Below are 13,127 nucleotides of genomic sequence, written 5' to 3'. Positions count from 1 at the left end.
AATAGAGAAGGAAATCAACAGATGAATGATCAAAGCAGCAGAGAGATGAAACGATTCAAATTAAAACATTAGTGACAGATTTACAAAGAAAGCTAGAAAGACTGTAACTCTTGTAAGCTGGGACCGGCTCCAGGGCACATGTGGAGGGCTGGATGAAGGGGTCTACTGAGATGTTTTTTAGGGATTAGTGAGGACTGTCAGACTGGGCAGCAGGAAAAACAAGGATGTTTGGACACAAGGTCAGAAAACGAATATGCTCGCACCCACGCACACATGAGCTAGATGCACGTTCATACTGGAATAACGCCACCCGGTTTACTCCCACAGCGATCACGCATGTGTATGGGGGAGGCCAAACAAGCTTGTTGTGTTAGTGAGGTCAGAAAGCCAAGAAACAGTCCAGAAAGTGTCTCTGGGTGTGTGTTAGTGTGCATACAGTGAGATATTACCCAGGACGAGGCAGTGGGCTCCAGGCAGAGGGGAGCGGGCTGACCTGAGGGTGGGTTACGGGTTCAGGGGTCAAAGGTGAAGCACCATAACTTTGTCTGTGTGCATGTTAATGATGGCCCTGGAGCCACTGATGAAGTCTAACAGCGTGCATAAATGTTCATTGTCCATCTCTTTTCAGAGATAAAAAGAGACACAGACAAGATGTCTTTGGCTCCTGATGTGTCACTACAAAGAATTAGTTTGGTCTGTAGATGTAATGTAATGAGAAATGTAAAAGGAAACAACAGAGTCCATGATAAAAAAAGGAAAACAAATATTTTATAAAAAGATTTAAATTTAATGAAAGGTAATAACATTTTCGGTCCCACTTTATATTAGGTGGCCTTAACTACTATGTACTTACATAAAAAAAAAATAAGTACAATGTAATTATTGTGTTCATATTGTATTGTAAAACACCTGCTGCTATTGAGGTGGGATAGGGGTAAGGTTAGGGAGAGGGTTGGAGGTATTGGTAAGTTTAAGGGTGGATTTAGGTGTAAAGTATGGGTCAACAGTGTAATTATAAATGTAATTACAGAAATTAAATACAGATGTAATTACATGTAGTTTTTTTTTTTTTAAATATAAGTACAATGTAAAAACATGTATGTACACAATAATTACATTGTACTAAATTATTAATTAAAATGTAAGTACATAGCAGTTAATGCCACTTAATATAAAGTGGGTCCACATTTTCTTTGCACCTTGATTACTTACAGCTTAAATTTCTTAATCATTTATTTATCATTAATCAATAAATCCAATCCTAAAATGTTTTAAACTTCACATTATCATATATTACTGGACATTCAATAATCTAATGATTTAAATACTTCATAATGTATTTTTTTTGTCTGCCATTAGTAATTTTTTTTTTTTGAAAGTATCTAGAGTCAAAATGAATAACTCAAAATAGTAAAACATTATAAATATAGGAAGGTGAGCCACATAAGCCATCATAAAATAGCAAATATATGCACAACTGCATTTGTGACTGCAGAGTGTCTATACCAGTTGGTTTATTTTAACATTGATAGCATACTGTCATACCACCCGTCCCAGGCTAAATATTGAGAATGACCAGAAAGAGAAGGTTTAGAAAAGAAAGAAAGAGATCAGAGCTGAAGCTTTTGTAGATTTCTGATAAGTAAACAGGAATCAAGCTGAGCTCAAGCAGAATGAGTCCCTGATAGTGTGTGGGGTGGAGGAAGTCAAAGTTCACAGGTCCACTACGGCAGGATTAAGAGCACATTTACCACACAATTCATCAAATCTTCAGTCAGCCAAACACACCACTGCCCTTTGAAGGACCTCAATAACACAGACCATCTGAAAACATCTTACAATACATACATATATAGATAACACATGCATCACTATTACTATAACTCACACTTATGGGTCATTTACATCCATCTCAGGTAATCTGATCACAAGTGGTCAGACAAGACAGATTGTTGTTTACAATTGCTAGTAACATGCATCTCTTGTGATGGGATTTCTGGGGGTCTTTGATTTTGTTACAACATACATCACTTGTCAGTGGGCCTGGGTGTAGTTAAAGTAGTGCTGGGTAACAAATCACCACTTACAATATCAACAACAAACGTTTGAGTAATTTTCTATTCTTAACCTAAATCTAGTTGATCAAGTGTGTGTTGCTAAAAAGCCAGCGTATTCGGTTTCTGTATGAACGAGAGATGCAAATTCAGCTACTTCACATTCAAGAACGTGTTGCATGTGTAGTGCTTTCAGCATCTGCTCTCTCACTATTTGAGAACACTTCAAATTAACTTCATCTCGAGAGTTGCACTATGAGTTTACTTCACGAGCATTTCATCATGTCTTCATTTAATAAAAAGCATCTTTAAATGCACACTGAAAAGCAAACGTCTTCATGACAAAGCGCCATAATAAAAGTTACTTTAAACTTAGAATTAAGATTTGTCATAATAAAATGTACTTTTTTTGCAGTAATAATATATATTTTTTACAACATTTATTATAATTATTATCTTCTCAAGAAATATCATATAACCAATATATTTATTTAATTCTTGTTTTAATTCATGCATGTTACAATTTCTGTTGTGCAACAACTTATTTGACAAAAATGTTTTGTTTTAAATTCATTCTTATATTTGTATTAGATAGATTGATTAGATCAACAGACTGATTACATTTTCAGAATACATTTTATTAGATAACATTTCTGATAATAAAATTAAATGAAATCATAAAATATACTAAGTTACAATGTAATGTATTTTATTCCTTATTATTACACGGCTCTGTGGAATACTTGATTTTGATTCGTCAGTCACGACATTCTAAGGTATTCTATCCCTGGATAACAAACAGTAAAAGCTGATAACACAGGCTCATTCGGGTAACAGCAACTGGCACTGAACTATTGCTTGTACATTTGGGCTTTTCATTTGTTTAGCTAATAAAATATTAAAACTCAATTAAAAATGGTGTACAATTATTTAATTATTTCATCCCAGAATCGTGGATTTGATGGATGCTTTGCGTTCCAATATTTAAACTCAAATCAATATTTTGGATCTAATTTTTTTTACTTCTGTGGCAAGTAGCCTTGTTACAATCGGGATAATGTACATCTAGCCGGTTGTTCTCTCAGAATAAACCCCTTCAGGCTGATACAATGGCAGTCACGTTGTTGGGGTTTATTCTGAGAGACCAACTGGCTAGAGGTACATTATCCCTTACTCAATGGTATGAAAAATACATTACAGAAAAAAAAATATTTTGATAATATTTTTGGCCATGTTGTCTTGCATCATGGTGACACCATTCAAATTTCCTTCACTAAATTTAAAACTCCATTAAATAAAACAATCCTGTTAAATAACTCCAGTGCTTCTTCACCTTAAAGCATATTTGATACCATAATGGGAGTTTTTTTTTTTTAGTTTTTTAGTTTTTTTAATGACATTTAAATGAATATAATTAAACACTGTGTATGCTGGTCTGTGAGGTAACGGGAATGGGTGAAAGAGAGTACTTGTTGACAGCTCTTCTTGACCACAACACCCTCTACAGCAAACATACTCTCACATACACACATTCCCCTGGCAGGGCTGCACATCAGCCGTACAAGACTCGAGGGCATGATTCCCACCTTTTCTCAGCTTTGTGTCAGCTTATTAACTCTAAGCTCCTCTCTAAAACCATTTTAGTGGGAAAGCAGAAGCCAAAGACTGTCAAAACATACAGCCATAGTCAACAAATCATTGCATTACAGTCATCAACTACAGCCAAGCCCACAGCTTTAGCAGGGTATAAAATAAAATATATAATCACCAATAAATACATGCCATTAGCATGATTCAAAAGAAAATAAATCCAATATGGCTACCAAGGGTGGAGAAGTGATGATCCTTACACTCAGTATCAAACTCTACTGAAATCAACTATGATGAGCAACTAAATATCAATAAAATAGTTCAAACTACACAGAAAATAGATTATTGCAACCAATATGTGTTTACTATTTATAAAATAGATTATTATAACTAATATTTGTTTGCTTTATATTTTTATTCTCATTAGAGAATCCTGCTATACGCTTTACCAACATGCTAACATCAGTCTCTGTTGAAATCAGCTGTGAGGAGCACTGTTTTTGTTAGCTTGTTCCTGCCAATGTAGTGCTCCAAATCTGTCACTAATGAGCTTCCATGATGGTTGGGATCATGCTATGTAGGCAATAGACAGGTCACTAGTTTTTGGAACAGAGCTACAGATTCAGTGCAGCGGGGTGAGGCCCGGCTGGATGGGCGCCTTTATTTACAATATGCAGCTTTCCTGTACTGTGCCCCAGCAGGGTGAGAGAGGTAACCACAGACCTGAAGAATGAGCCTGTCTCATGCCACTATTTTCAATAACACAATTTCAGTCTCCAGTTTCAGAAATCCAGCTTGCAAATATCAGAAAAAAAACATCAAATGGAAAATAAATTTAAATTTAATAAACAAGGGAAGAGAGGAAGGAAAATAACTCATTTTATTTATTACCTCAGGAAAATCAGAGATCCTGTTACGGCCAATGTTTAATGCTAGCATCATTTTCTCAAGGCTGAATGCAGATATTTTATGTCCCAGAGAGAGCCTTATAATTACTCAATATTGACTTTTAGAGGCACACACATACACACAAAGAGTGGGTAACATTAACACAATCATGCTCATGGAGCTCTCCAAAACTTCAAGAGAGAAACTTCCATTCAAGATATGAATGTAAAAAGTCTGTATAACTGACAAGCTATGTAAAAAGTCTGTATAACTGACAAAGAATAAATGGTTCAAACATCTTATTGATCCAAAACTTATTTAATGTGTTTACACACAGGTCAAATATTTATCTCCTTTCTAAATTTTTCCAGTTAATTTAAGCAGAAACCTGAGAGTTTCACCAAAAATTTGAATTCTATAAATTTCCATTTACTCATGTCATTCCAAACTTCTATGGCTTTCTTTCTTCTGTGGAACACACACAAAAAGGGGATGTTTTCAAAACAGCAAACACAGAAAGTCATACAGGTTTTAAAAGACATGAGGGCGGTGACAGAATGTAATATTTTTTGGGTGAACTATCCCTTTAATAAAAGCAGAGATGGAGCATGCATTAGTTAGTGCTGTTCTTTTTATATAGCTTGGTTGCAACCAAGTGATTAGCATAATGTTTTACATGTTAGTAAACACCTTTTCCCTCTTTTTCCCCCAGAGCAATGATGATCACTGGAGAGCTGAAGGTTTATAAGCTTGTGTGCTGATTGCTGTTTAGCTGTTCGGCGGTTTGGCTGATTCGGCCAATCTGGCCTGCTTCTGCTTCATGTTTTTGCTGATTTGTTTTAATGAGTTCCTATGGGCTGAGCTTTCCCGCTGATCTCTTTACAGCCACAGGAACCAGAAACTATCAAAAACAGTCTGTGAAAACTAATAAAGGACTAGCGAGAGGATATTAGTCTGGAACACTATTTTCTACATGTTCTAGAGTGGTTAAGATATTTTGATAAGTTCAACTCTCAAATAAAACTTTTTTTTTTTTATCTTTCTGAATACTTCTTTTTGCCTTTTTATCCTCACTTGGCTCACTGCTTTCCACATTTCCTATTAAGGTCTCTGTCCTTTCTCTCTACCCACGTCTCCCTCTCTCCCTCCGTCCTCTACATATTTGACCCTTGACCTGTGATGTGATGCACACGCGTGTATCCTCCTCAGACGGCCTAAGTGAAAGCATTTCCTTTTCACTTTTGCATCCTCAGAGAGCTACACACCCACTGGAGTACTCCAATCCAAGCTGCCTCACAACTTCACTGATGCTTAAAGAATCTCTCTGTTTTTCCCCAAAGCCAAACACATGGTGTTTACTGAGAGCTGTGGCCAGTTAGTCTGTTTAGACTGTTTACTCACTCACTCACTGCACCTGCAGACACCAGAGTAAACTATAGAGAGTACAGTACTAACAGCAGTACACAACCACCAAGTTAAAAGTGACCAGTACACATTACATTAAGATTAAAGGCATTAAAGAGGATATACATATCTCTTGATATTCTAATAATCAAAATCTCTACTGTGTTGAGGATTGAGACAAACAATCGCTCATCAGGCCAGTAAAGTTTCTTAGAATCTACAGTAACAAAGACAAACAAGCTATTGGTTAGTTGATTGGTCAGCTGGATGGATGAATGAATGGATCAGCAGATGAATGACTGGGACAGATAGATCATTGGATAGGAGTAATTAGATAAATAGATTGATGGAAAGTTCAGCTGGATGAATGGACAGAAGAATGAGTGGATGGATGAGTGGATGAATTGGTAAATTAATGACTGAATTGATCTGCAGATGGATGAGTGGATGCCTGAATGGATGTATAAAAGAGTGGTTTAGCTGGAGGGATGAATGGAGGGATGGGTGGATGGACAGATTGATGGAGGACTGCATGACATATAGGTATAGGTAGATGAATGAACATATGGGTGGATGGATGTGTAGATGATGGACACATAGGCTTAGTTAGATGGATTGATAGGTTTAGATAAACCGATGGATGAATAAGTGGGTGGATGGATGGACCATTGGATAGACGAGTGGATAAAAATGGGATGATTGGGATGAATGAATGTAAAAATAAATACTGAATAGATGGTTCAATGATTGGATGGAGTGACGCCAGACTATAAGGACTAATAACAGAGCACATATTCTAGAGTACAGAGTGATGTAACTGGGGAATAACTGCTAGATACACTCCTGTGAAATCTATTAAAAGTCCAGGAGCTTTACATAACTGCATAACTAGTTTAAAATGACTTCTGGTGACGATCTGAGATTCAAGGTGCTGTTTCAGCAAATATAGATTGTCCTGTCAAGCCATGAACACTTGAAAAGTATCCACTAGACAAAAAGAAAGACAATGAAGAAGAGATCTACAGAAATCACTTAATCTTTAACTCTCAAAATAGAGATATGAAGCATTCTGCCTTCAGGATGTCATAAATTAAACTCTATAGCCTGTTATTGACAGATCAGTGAGCTGTGTGATTGGCTAACCTGCAGGAGGAGTCTCTCAAAGGCAAGGCAGGCGTCCCAGCGTGTGAGGGTGGGATGACAGAGAGCTTGAGCAGCAGCCAGTCCCAGCTGTAGGACCCCACTGTGGCTTTCCAGGGACCCCAACTGCACATATGAACAAAGCTGTTTGGCTGTAACCTGCCCTAAGAAAGACAGAGAAAAACATAAGCATCTCTTAAGCTGTCTGGATTCAACAGTTATACAACACAACATTCTGTCATTCTGAATTCAGTGTTTACCTTTGATTGCATCTTTGGTGTCAAACAAAACTTCAAAGACTGTTTGAACACCAGAAAAAAGTACTTCAGTCCTCATCAATGCAAATACACAAATTTACTGGACATACACACATACACTGTTGTAAAGGAGTGTAAACACACAAGTAATCCTGTAGAACAGTCTCTTCAATGTGTTATGAACTCACAAATGATTGGCACTATAGATAACCATAGTATTATTACTAAGAAGCAACTCAACATGTTTACTATGAGTATCGTACGTGTTCACGTTTCTAAATTGTGAAGGAATCATTCTTTTGATACAGTTCTTTTTCATGATTTGCACAAACTGATTCAAAACTAAAGCACAAAATGCTTTAGGAGAAACTCTGGGAACTTTTTTACTCTGGGAGGAAATACTTCAAAAATAAAATAAAATAAATAAATATGAAATGAAAAATAAAATCAGTGTATCGTTCTTTTGAACCAGTTCAATATAACTGATACACTAGAATGATTTGATCTTCCTAATGCTATGCAAAGTAAGAGTTTAGTGAGTTTTACTTAAACAGAATTATACATAAACAGGCAGACAGTGGGAGAAAGGGGAGATCATTTTTATCTTCATAAAATGACCACTACGTGGTTTGGTGGTGCATTTTAAACCACAACACACATGCTTCAGTTCCTCCTTGTGTTGAGACTGAATGTTTGGAAGAATTATGAATCTAAAGGGCACACTGCTTGGTAACCTCGTGTATGACATACTAGCCAAAAATATAACTGCATGTGTGATTTAGGCGGGTGTTTCTCCCACTCAAAGTGTTTGTATTTGGTCAGCCTCTACTAAGCTCATTTATTACGTTTTCATGTTTCAGCCAGAAACACTCCTACACAGAAACACATCCTCACTGACCATGGAGTTCACTAAAGGGGCTTGTAAAGACACAGATAGTGATGGTGACAGACAAAGAAAGGGATTTCACGTAGTCCAGCAATTTACTCCATATTGGCCTCTTTAACCAACTGGTTACCCTTTAAGCTGATCAACTGTACAATTTCTCTGTAATTGCATCATCTTATAATTCATGCTCAAATTTCTGAAAATAAAAGATTAAAATGCAGAAAAATAATAGGTGGGTGGGGAGCATTTCGTCTGAGGGACGCAGAGAGTCTGAGGGTGGAGGGTTCACATTAACTCATAGAGTCACATCGCTATGTTGATGTTATGAACCAGCACTAGATGTGGGAGTATATCCTGTGCACCAATGCAGCCAATGTTTGCTTTAGTCCACCCAAACGCACATACACACACAAAAGAGACAGAAAGAGAACAAACAGAGTGCAAGTTGGCTTAAAAATTACTAGAACAAGCAACACATCCAACAGTAACAATCAGGCAGACATCCAGAGGGCGGTTATGCGATAAAAGATTGAGACTGAATCATTGGCAGGCTGAGCACAAAGCCCTGTGGTTCTCCATGAAGGTCATTTTCTTAAGATGACAGATTCACAAGATGATTCTAACCCCATTACAGCCTAAATTTCACAAACATACAATTCAATTGTATTTTGTAACAATGTCTCTTGAGAAACCCTTTCTATTTATTTAAAATGAGAATGCAATGAAACCACAAATGTTAGTGAGGCATTGGGGAGTAGAATTAGGACATGGACACCAGACTACTTCTTAGCAGATAAAATTCAGACTCTAGTTGGGGGTGAGGAGGACAACTGACCTGCAAAACTGCAGTAAAATCTGGATGTGCAAGTCTGGAGATGGTTTAGTTAATTGGTCTAGAACCTTTTCCAACTACTGCAAACTAATTGGCAAAAAATCTATAGGGCTGAGAGCAGATGCATATAAAAACTGTTTGATAACTGGCAAAACGAAAAAGACAGTAGAGCTACTCCAAAAAGGCAGAACCACTAACTCCATAAAGCCTTTTTCTCAATAATGAACACCAGCACATTTGTATGCAATGAATCAGGGGAAATGTAGTCCTCTGATGTCTACTGAATGGCCACATTCCTTGGGTGGTTGGGTTAGGGAAAATAGTGGCACGTAAAGACCAGTCAGCTCATAAAATAATGCTGAGAAAGTGCATTTTCTTTTTTTCAGAAATATTCAAAGACTGAAAAGGGCTATTGTAGATTGAGTCAGCTTTAGAAAGCTCTAACAAAATACCCAAGAATCACTCAGCATAATTCGTCGGGACCAGCTTCACCAGGAAAAAAGAGAGAGGAAGTTCCAAGCAGACCAAAAGCTGGAAGAGAAATAAGAGAGACACGGAGCACTAACCATCACATGACCATGAAACAAGGGCTGAACATATATAAATACACACAGGGAAGAAATGGCCCACAGTATGTACATGCAGACAAGCAAACTCATGTTCACAAAGCAAAAAGAAGACCACCTAACTTTGCATACAGTACACGCAAAAATGAAGACCACCAGAGCATATTTTACGACAGGCCATCAGAATAATGCATCTGATGCTACAAGATGAAGCAAAACAAAATCTTTAACAGCTGTGTCTGCATTGCATAAAAAAATACAGTGTGTGTGTGCAACTTGTTCTGTTTGATACACACTATGATTGTTCTGGCACTGTAAAAGTTCTGTTGGCTTGAAGATCAGGAAATAACTGATTCAGTCAGAAAGATTGGCTGAAGGTTCTGTACTGTAAGAGTGCATGTGCTTTGGAAGAAAAGAACTGTGTGTCGTTGAATCAGAACTATTTAGCAATACAAACCCTCTGGCATCATAATATTCTCTTGCTCTCCTAAACAAACCTACATTGACAGAAGTGCATGTTGTCACATAAACCAGAAGGGCACTCACTTTATAGGATTTGACAATTACATTTGCAAACAAACATACAGAAACAAAAAAGGGTTGTCTTGTTTGCCTATTTAAGAACATAACTGAGATGACCTGCAATGAGTGTGCGAGTCAGTTTAGAGGTTACGGTCCAATGTCAGTGTCATTTAGGGTGTGTATGCTTTTGCTAGATGTTCAGATTCAACTAACTGCATGCTGGTTGACAGATGAAAACTGTTCAAATGTTGCACTAAACTATAATAAATCTATTAATCTAAACCAAAACTGGTTGAAAGCTTTTGCACAAATACTGCTAAATTTGGCAGGATAAAAATGTATAACTAAAACTGCTGAACTAAACTAACTAAAACTTCTGGAGAGCGGTTACACTTATACTGTCGAACTAAACTAAACAGGCCTGGTTGAAAAAGTAAAAAGAAAAGAAAAAAGAAAGTTGTTACTGTACACTAAGCACTTACACTATATTTTCATACTAACTATACTAACTATAACTGATGAATGTTACACCAAAATTGTTAAACTAAACTAACTAAAATGGTTGAAAACTAAACCTAAGTCAGCTAAAAAAGTAGTCAATAACATCTGCTGAAAAACCTTAACACTAAAATTGTTGAACTAAACTGAATAAAAGTCTTCTACTCTACTCTTTAACTCTAACACACTATTCCCACTGATTATAGTTATTGTGCCTGTGTGTATTTAAGCGCTCCGCAAATGTCTTATATGCCTGTGAGTATTTTTACCCCCCATTTCAGACTCTACTGCTTATGAACAGAGCACCTCTAGAACATGTGTGTGAGCATGTGATCGTATTTCCTCAGAGGTCACATGGGAGTTCTGCCCAGTACTGCTTACAGTCTGAAGGAGGCGCTGTGGTTCTTTGACTAGAAACCACTGACTTTCAGTGTCTTATTCTTTTTCCTCTGTTCTTCCTTTTCTGTCTTTAACAGTGAATCTCTCTCTCTATTGTTCACTATGTTTGTCGTGGCTATTGATGTAAAATCTTTAGTAAAAAGCTTTGAATACACAACTTTGTCTTGTTGCATAGTATTCTGCAGCAGTGCACACACTTGAGGCTCTTTGGTGTATTTGTATTCTGGCAGCAATTAAAAGTCCATACCACCACAGCTGTTTTTGTGGGTAAATTAACCTTTATTAATTAAACATAAACTTTGGATTTCTAAAGCTTTCTCGATTCCCACATTTTCTGAGTCAATAATTCAATAATAAAAGAGTGTTTTTAATGTTGGTAGGGAACAGGTTCTCAGTGTCTTATGTAGTTTGTGTATGTCTATCAGTTTTAAATGTGGGCGTGGCCTTACCTATTTTGATTGGCAGGTTTTCTTTGCTGGCTGCCTTGACCAGTTGCCTCCTCACTTCCATCACTGCCTCCTTTTGCTTAGCAACCAGCATTGTCTCCCATAGCAACCGTGTAGCGGCAGATCTATGAAAAACATGGCCAGGTAATAAGTGCACAACCTCTTTGATTTCTAATTCACATAACCCATAAATGCAAGAGCTAGAACAGAAACATCTTTAGAACACCATAACAAAAGCATTTACATCAGTCTTTAATAATGCATTATACATAACACTCATGTTAGTTAATATCAAAAGCTGCAGTGATTTAGAAAAAGTGTTTTATTATATTTGACTTGTTCAGTATTTTTCAAGAAACAAAACAAGGGGTTTCCGCGAACCCCTGTTGAGTTGAGTTTATGAAAATAAATATGAATACAATTTAAAACAAATAAATCCAAATCCTTGTGTGTGTGTGTGTGTGTGGTTTGGTAGCCTTTTGGATAGCATGCAGTTCTTTAATCGCTGTACTAGCTGCGAAGCCATTTTGGCTGTATGCGATGAGGACCATAAACACAGGACACGTTATTGCACTCAAAACAGCAATACAACATGAAACAGAATATAGACGGTCTCAAGACCCACGAGTAAAAGATGAACTTCTTTTAACTTGAAATGGCATATTTAAAATGTGGCACCCAGGAAGCAATCGAATTACAGCCAAAGACATCTTTTAAGCATTTGTTTACATAGAACAAAAATTAAAAAACAGCGTAGATTGACACAAGAACATGTCCTTAGTCTTTCTGTTTTGCTCAGTTGACTATTTATCATTTTCAATCTCCTACCCATCCATAAGTAATAAACCACTCTATCTTAAGTAACTGTATAATCATTATTCAGCAAGGGTTTCTTAAATGATCTCATCTTCTGACAAGTGCTAATGAGGCATCATCATTCTGTTCTTCATCACTGGCTCCTCCTCTTCCTGTCTTTAATCAACTTCTGGATTGTGTGTGCATTACAGATTATGTGCTGCTTGTCATATTAATCAAGTAGTGGAAACTTCTCACGAACTCTTGATGAGAGAACTGACATCATGTAATTGAGCAGAATTTGGCGGAAAGGACAAGAGGAGAAGAAAAAGAAGAGTAAAAGACTGAGAAAGTGAGGGTGTAGGACAAAAAAAATCAGAACGAGGGAGAGAGAATACACACGAGGGTGAGCAACAGAGGGTGGGGGTGCTTTACGGACACTGAAACCAAATGTTAAACCTGCTCTGTTTTTCTTTTGCTCTTTTTGCTTTTTCTCCCTCCCTCTGTCTATTTCTCTCGCTCTCTTTCTAACAGTTGCCATGTGTTGGATCTCAGCTGTAATGTGTTCCAGACAGGGTTCTGGCAGTGCTAGAGAGAGGCCTGACTCCATTACTCCAAAAACGAGACAAAAAAGAGGGGGAACAAGAATGAGGAGGACAAAAGCCTACATAATAAACATGGGGCTTGTTGTTCTAAAGCTTAAACTTGTGTCGGGAATTACCAGTGGAGGGACAGTATTAAAAACCAAAAAAACATTGCAAATAACACAAGAACGCAAAATGGTTTAGAAATCTGGAGATATGTGAAATCTGATCAAAAAAAGAGGGAAAATTGGAGAAAAATAAGATCA

The 13,127-nt window shown here is 37.1% G+C and overlaps 1 protein-coding gene across 1 annotated transcript in view; it reads right to left on the bottom strand.

The window, feature by feature from the left end:
• Positions 1 to 13,127, bottom strand: part of LOC127938228 (sec1 family domain-containing protein 2-like) — a 30,573-nt gene that overhangs the window by 4,569 nt on the left and 12,877 nt on the right. Inside the window, exons 2-3 of the mRNA XM_052534691.1 lie at positions 11,486 to 11,607; positions 7,080 to 7,240 (exon numbers count right to left, since the gene is read on the bottom strand). Of these exons, the coding sequence (XP_052390651.1) occupies positions 7,080 to 7,240; positions 11,486 to 11,576 (252 nt within the window). The 5' untranslated portion in view covers positions 11,577 to 11,607. The remainder of the gene's footprint in view (positions 1 to 7,079; positions 7,241 to 11,485; positions 11,608 to 13,127) is intronic.

This window comes from Carassius gibelio, chromosome A20 (assembly GCF_023724105.1).
Source record: "Carassius gibelio isolate Cgi1373 ecotype wild population from Czech Republic chromosome A20, carGib1.2-hapl.c, whole genome shotgun sequence".
NCBI classification, from domain to species: Eukaryota; Metazoa; Chordata; class Actinopteri; order Cypriniformes; family Cyprinidae; genus Carassius; species Carassius gibelio.
This window is presented reverse-complemented; position numbering and strand designations above follow the sequence as displayed.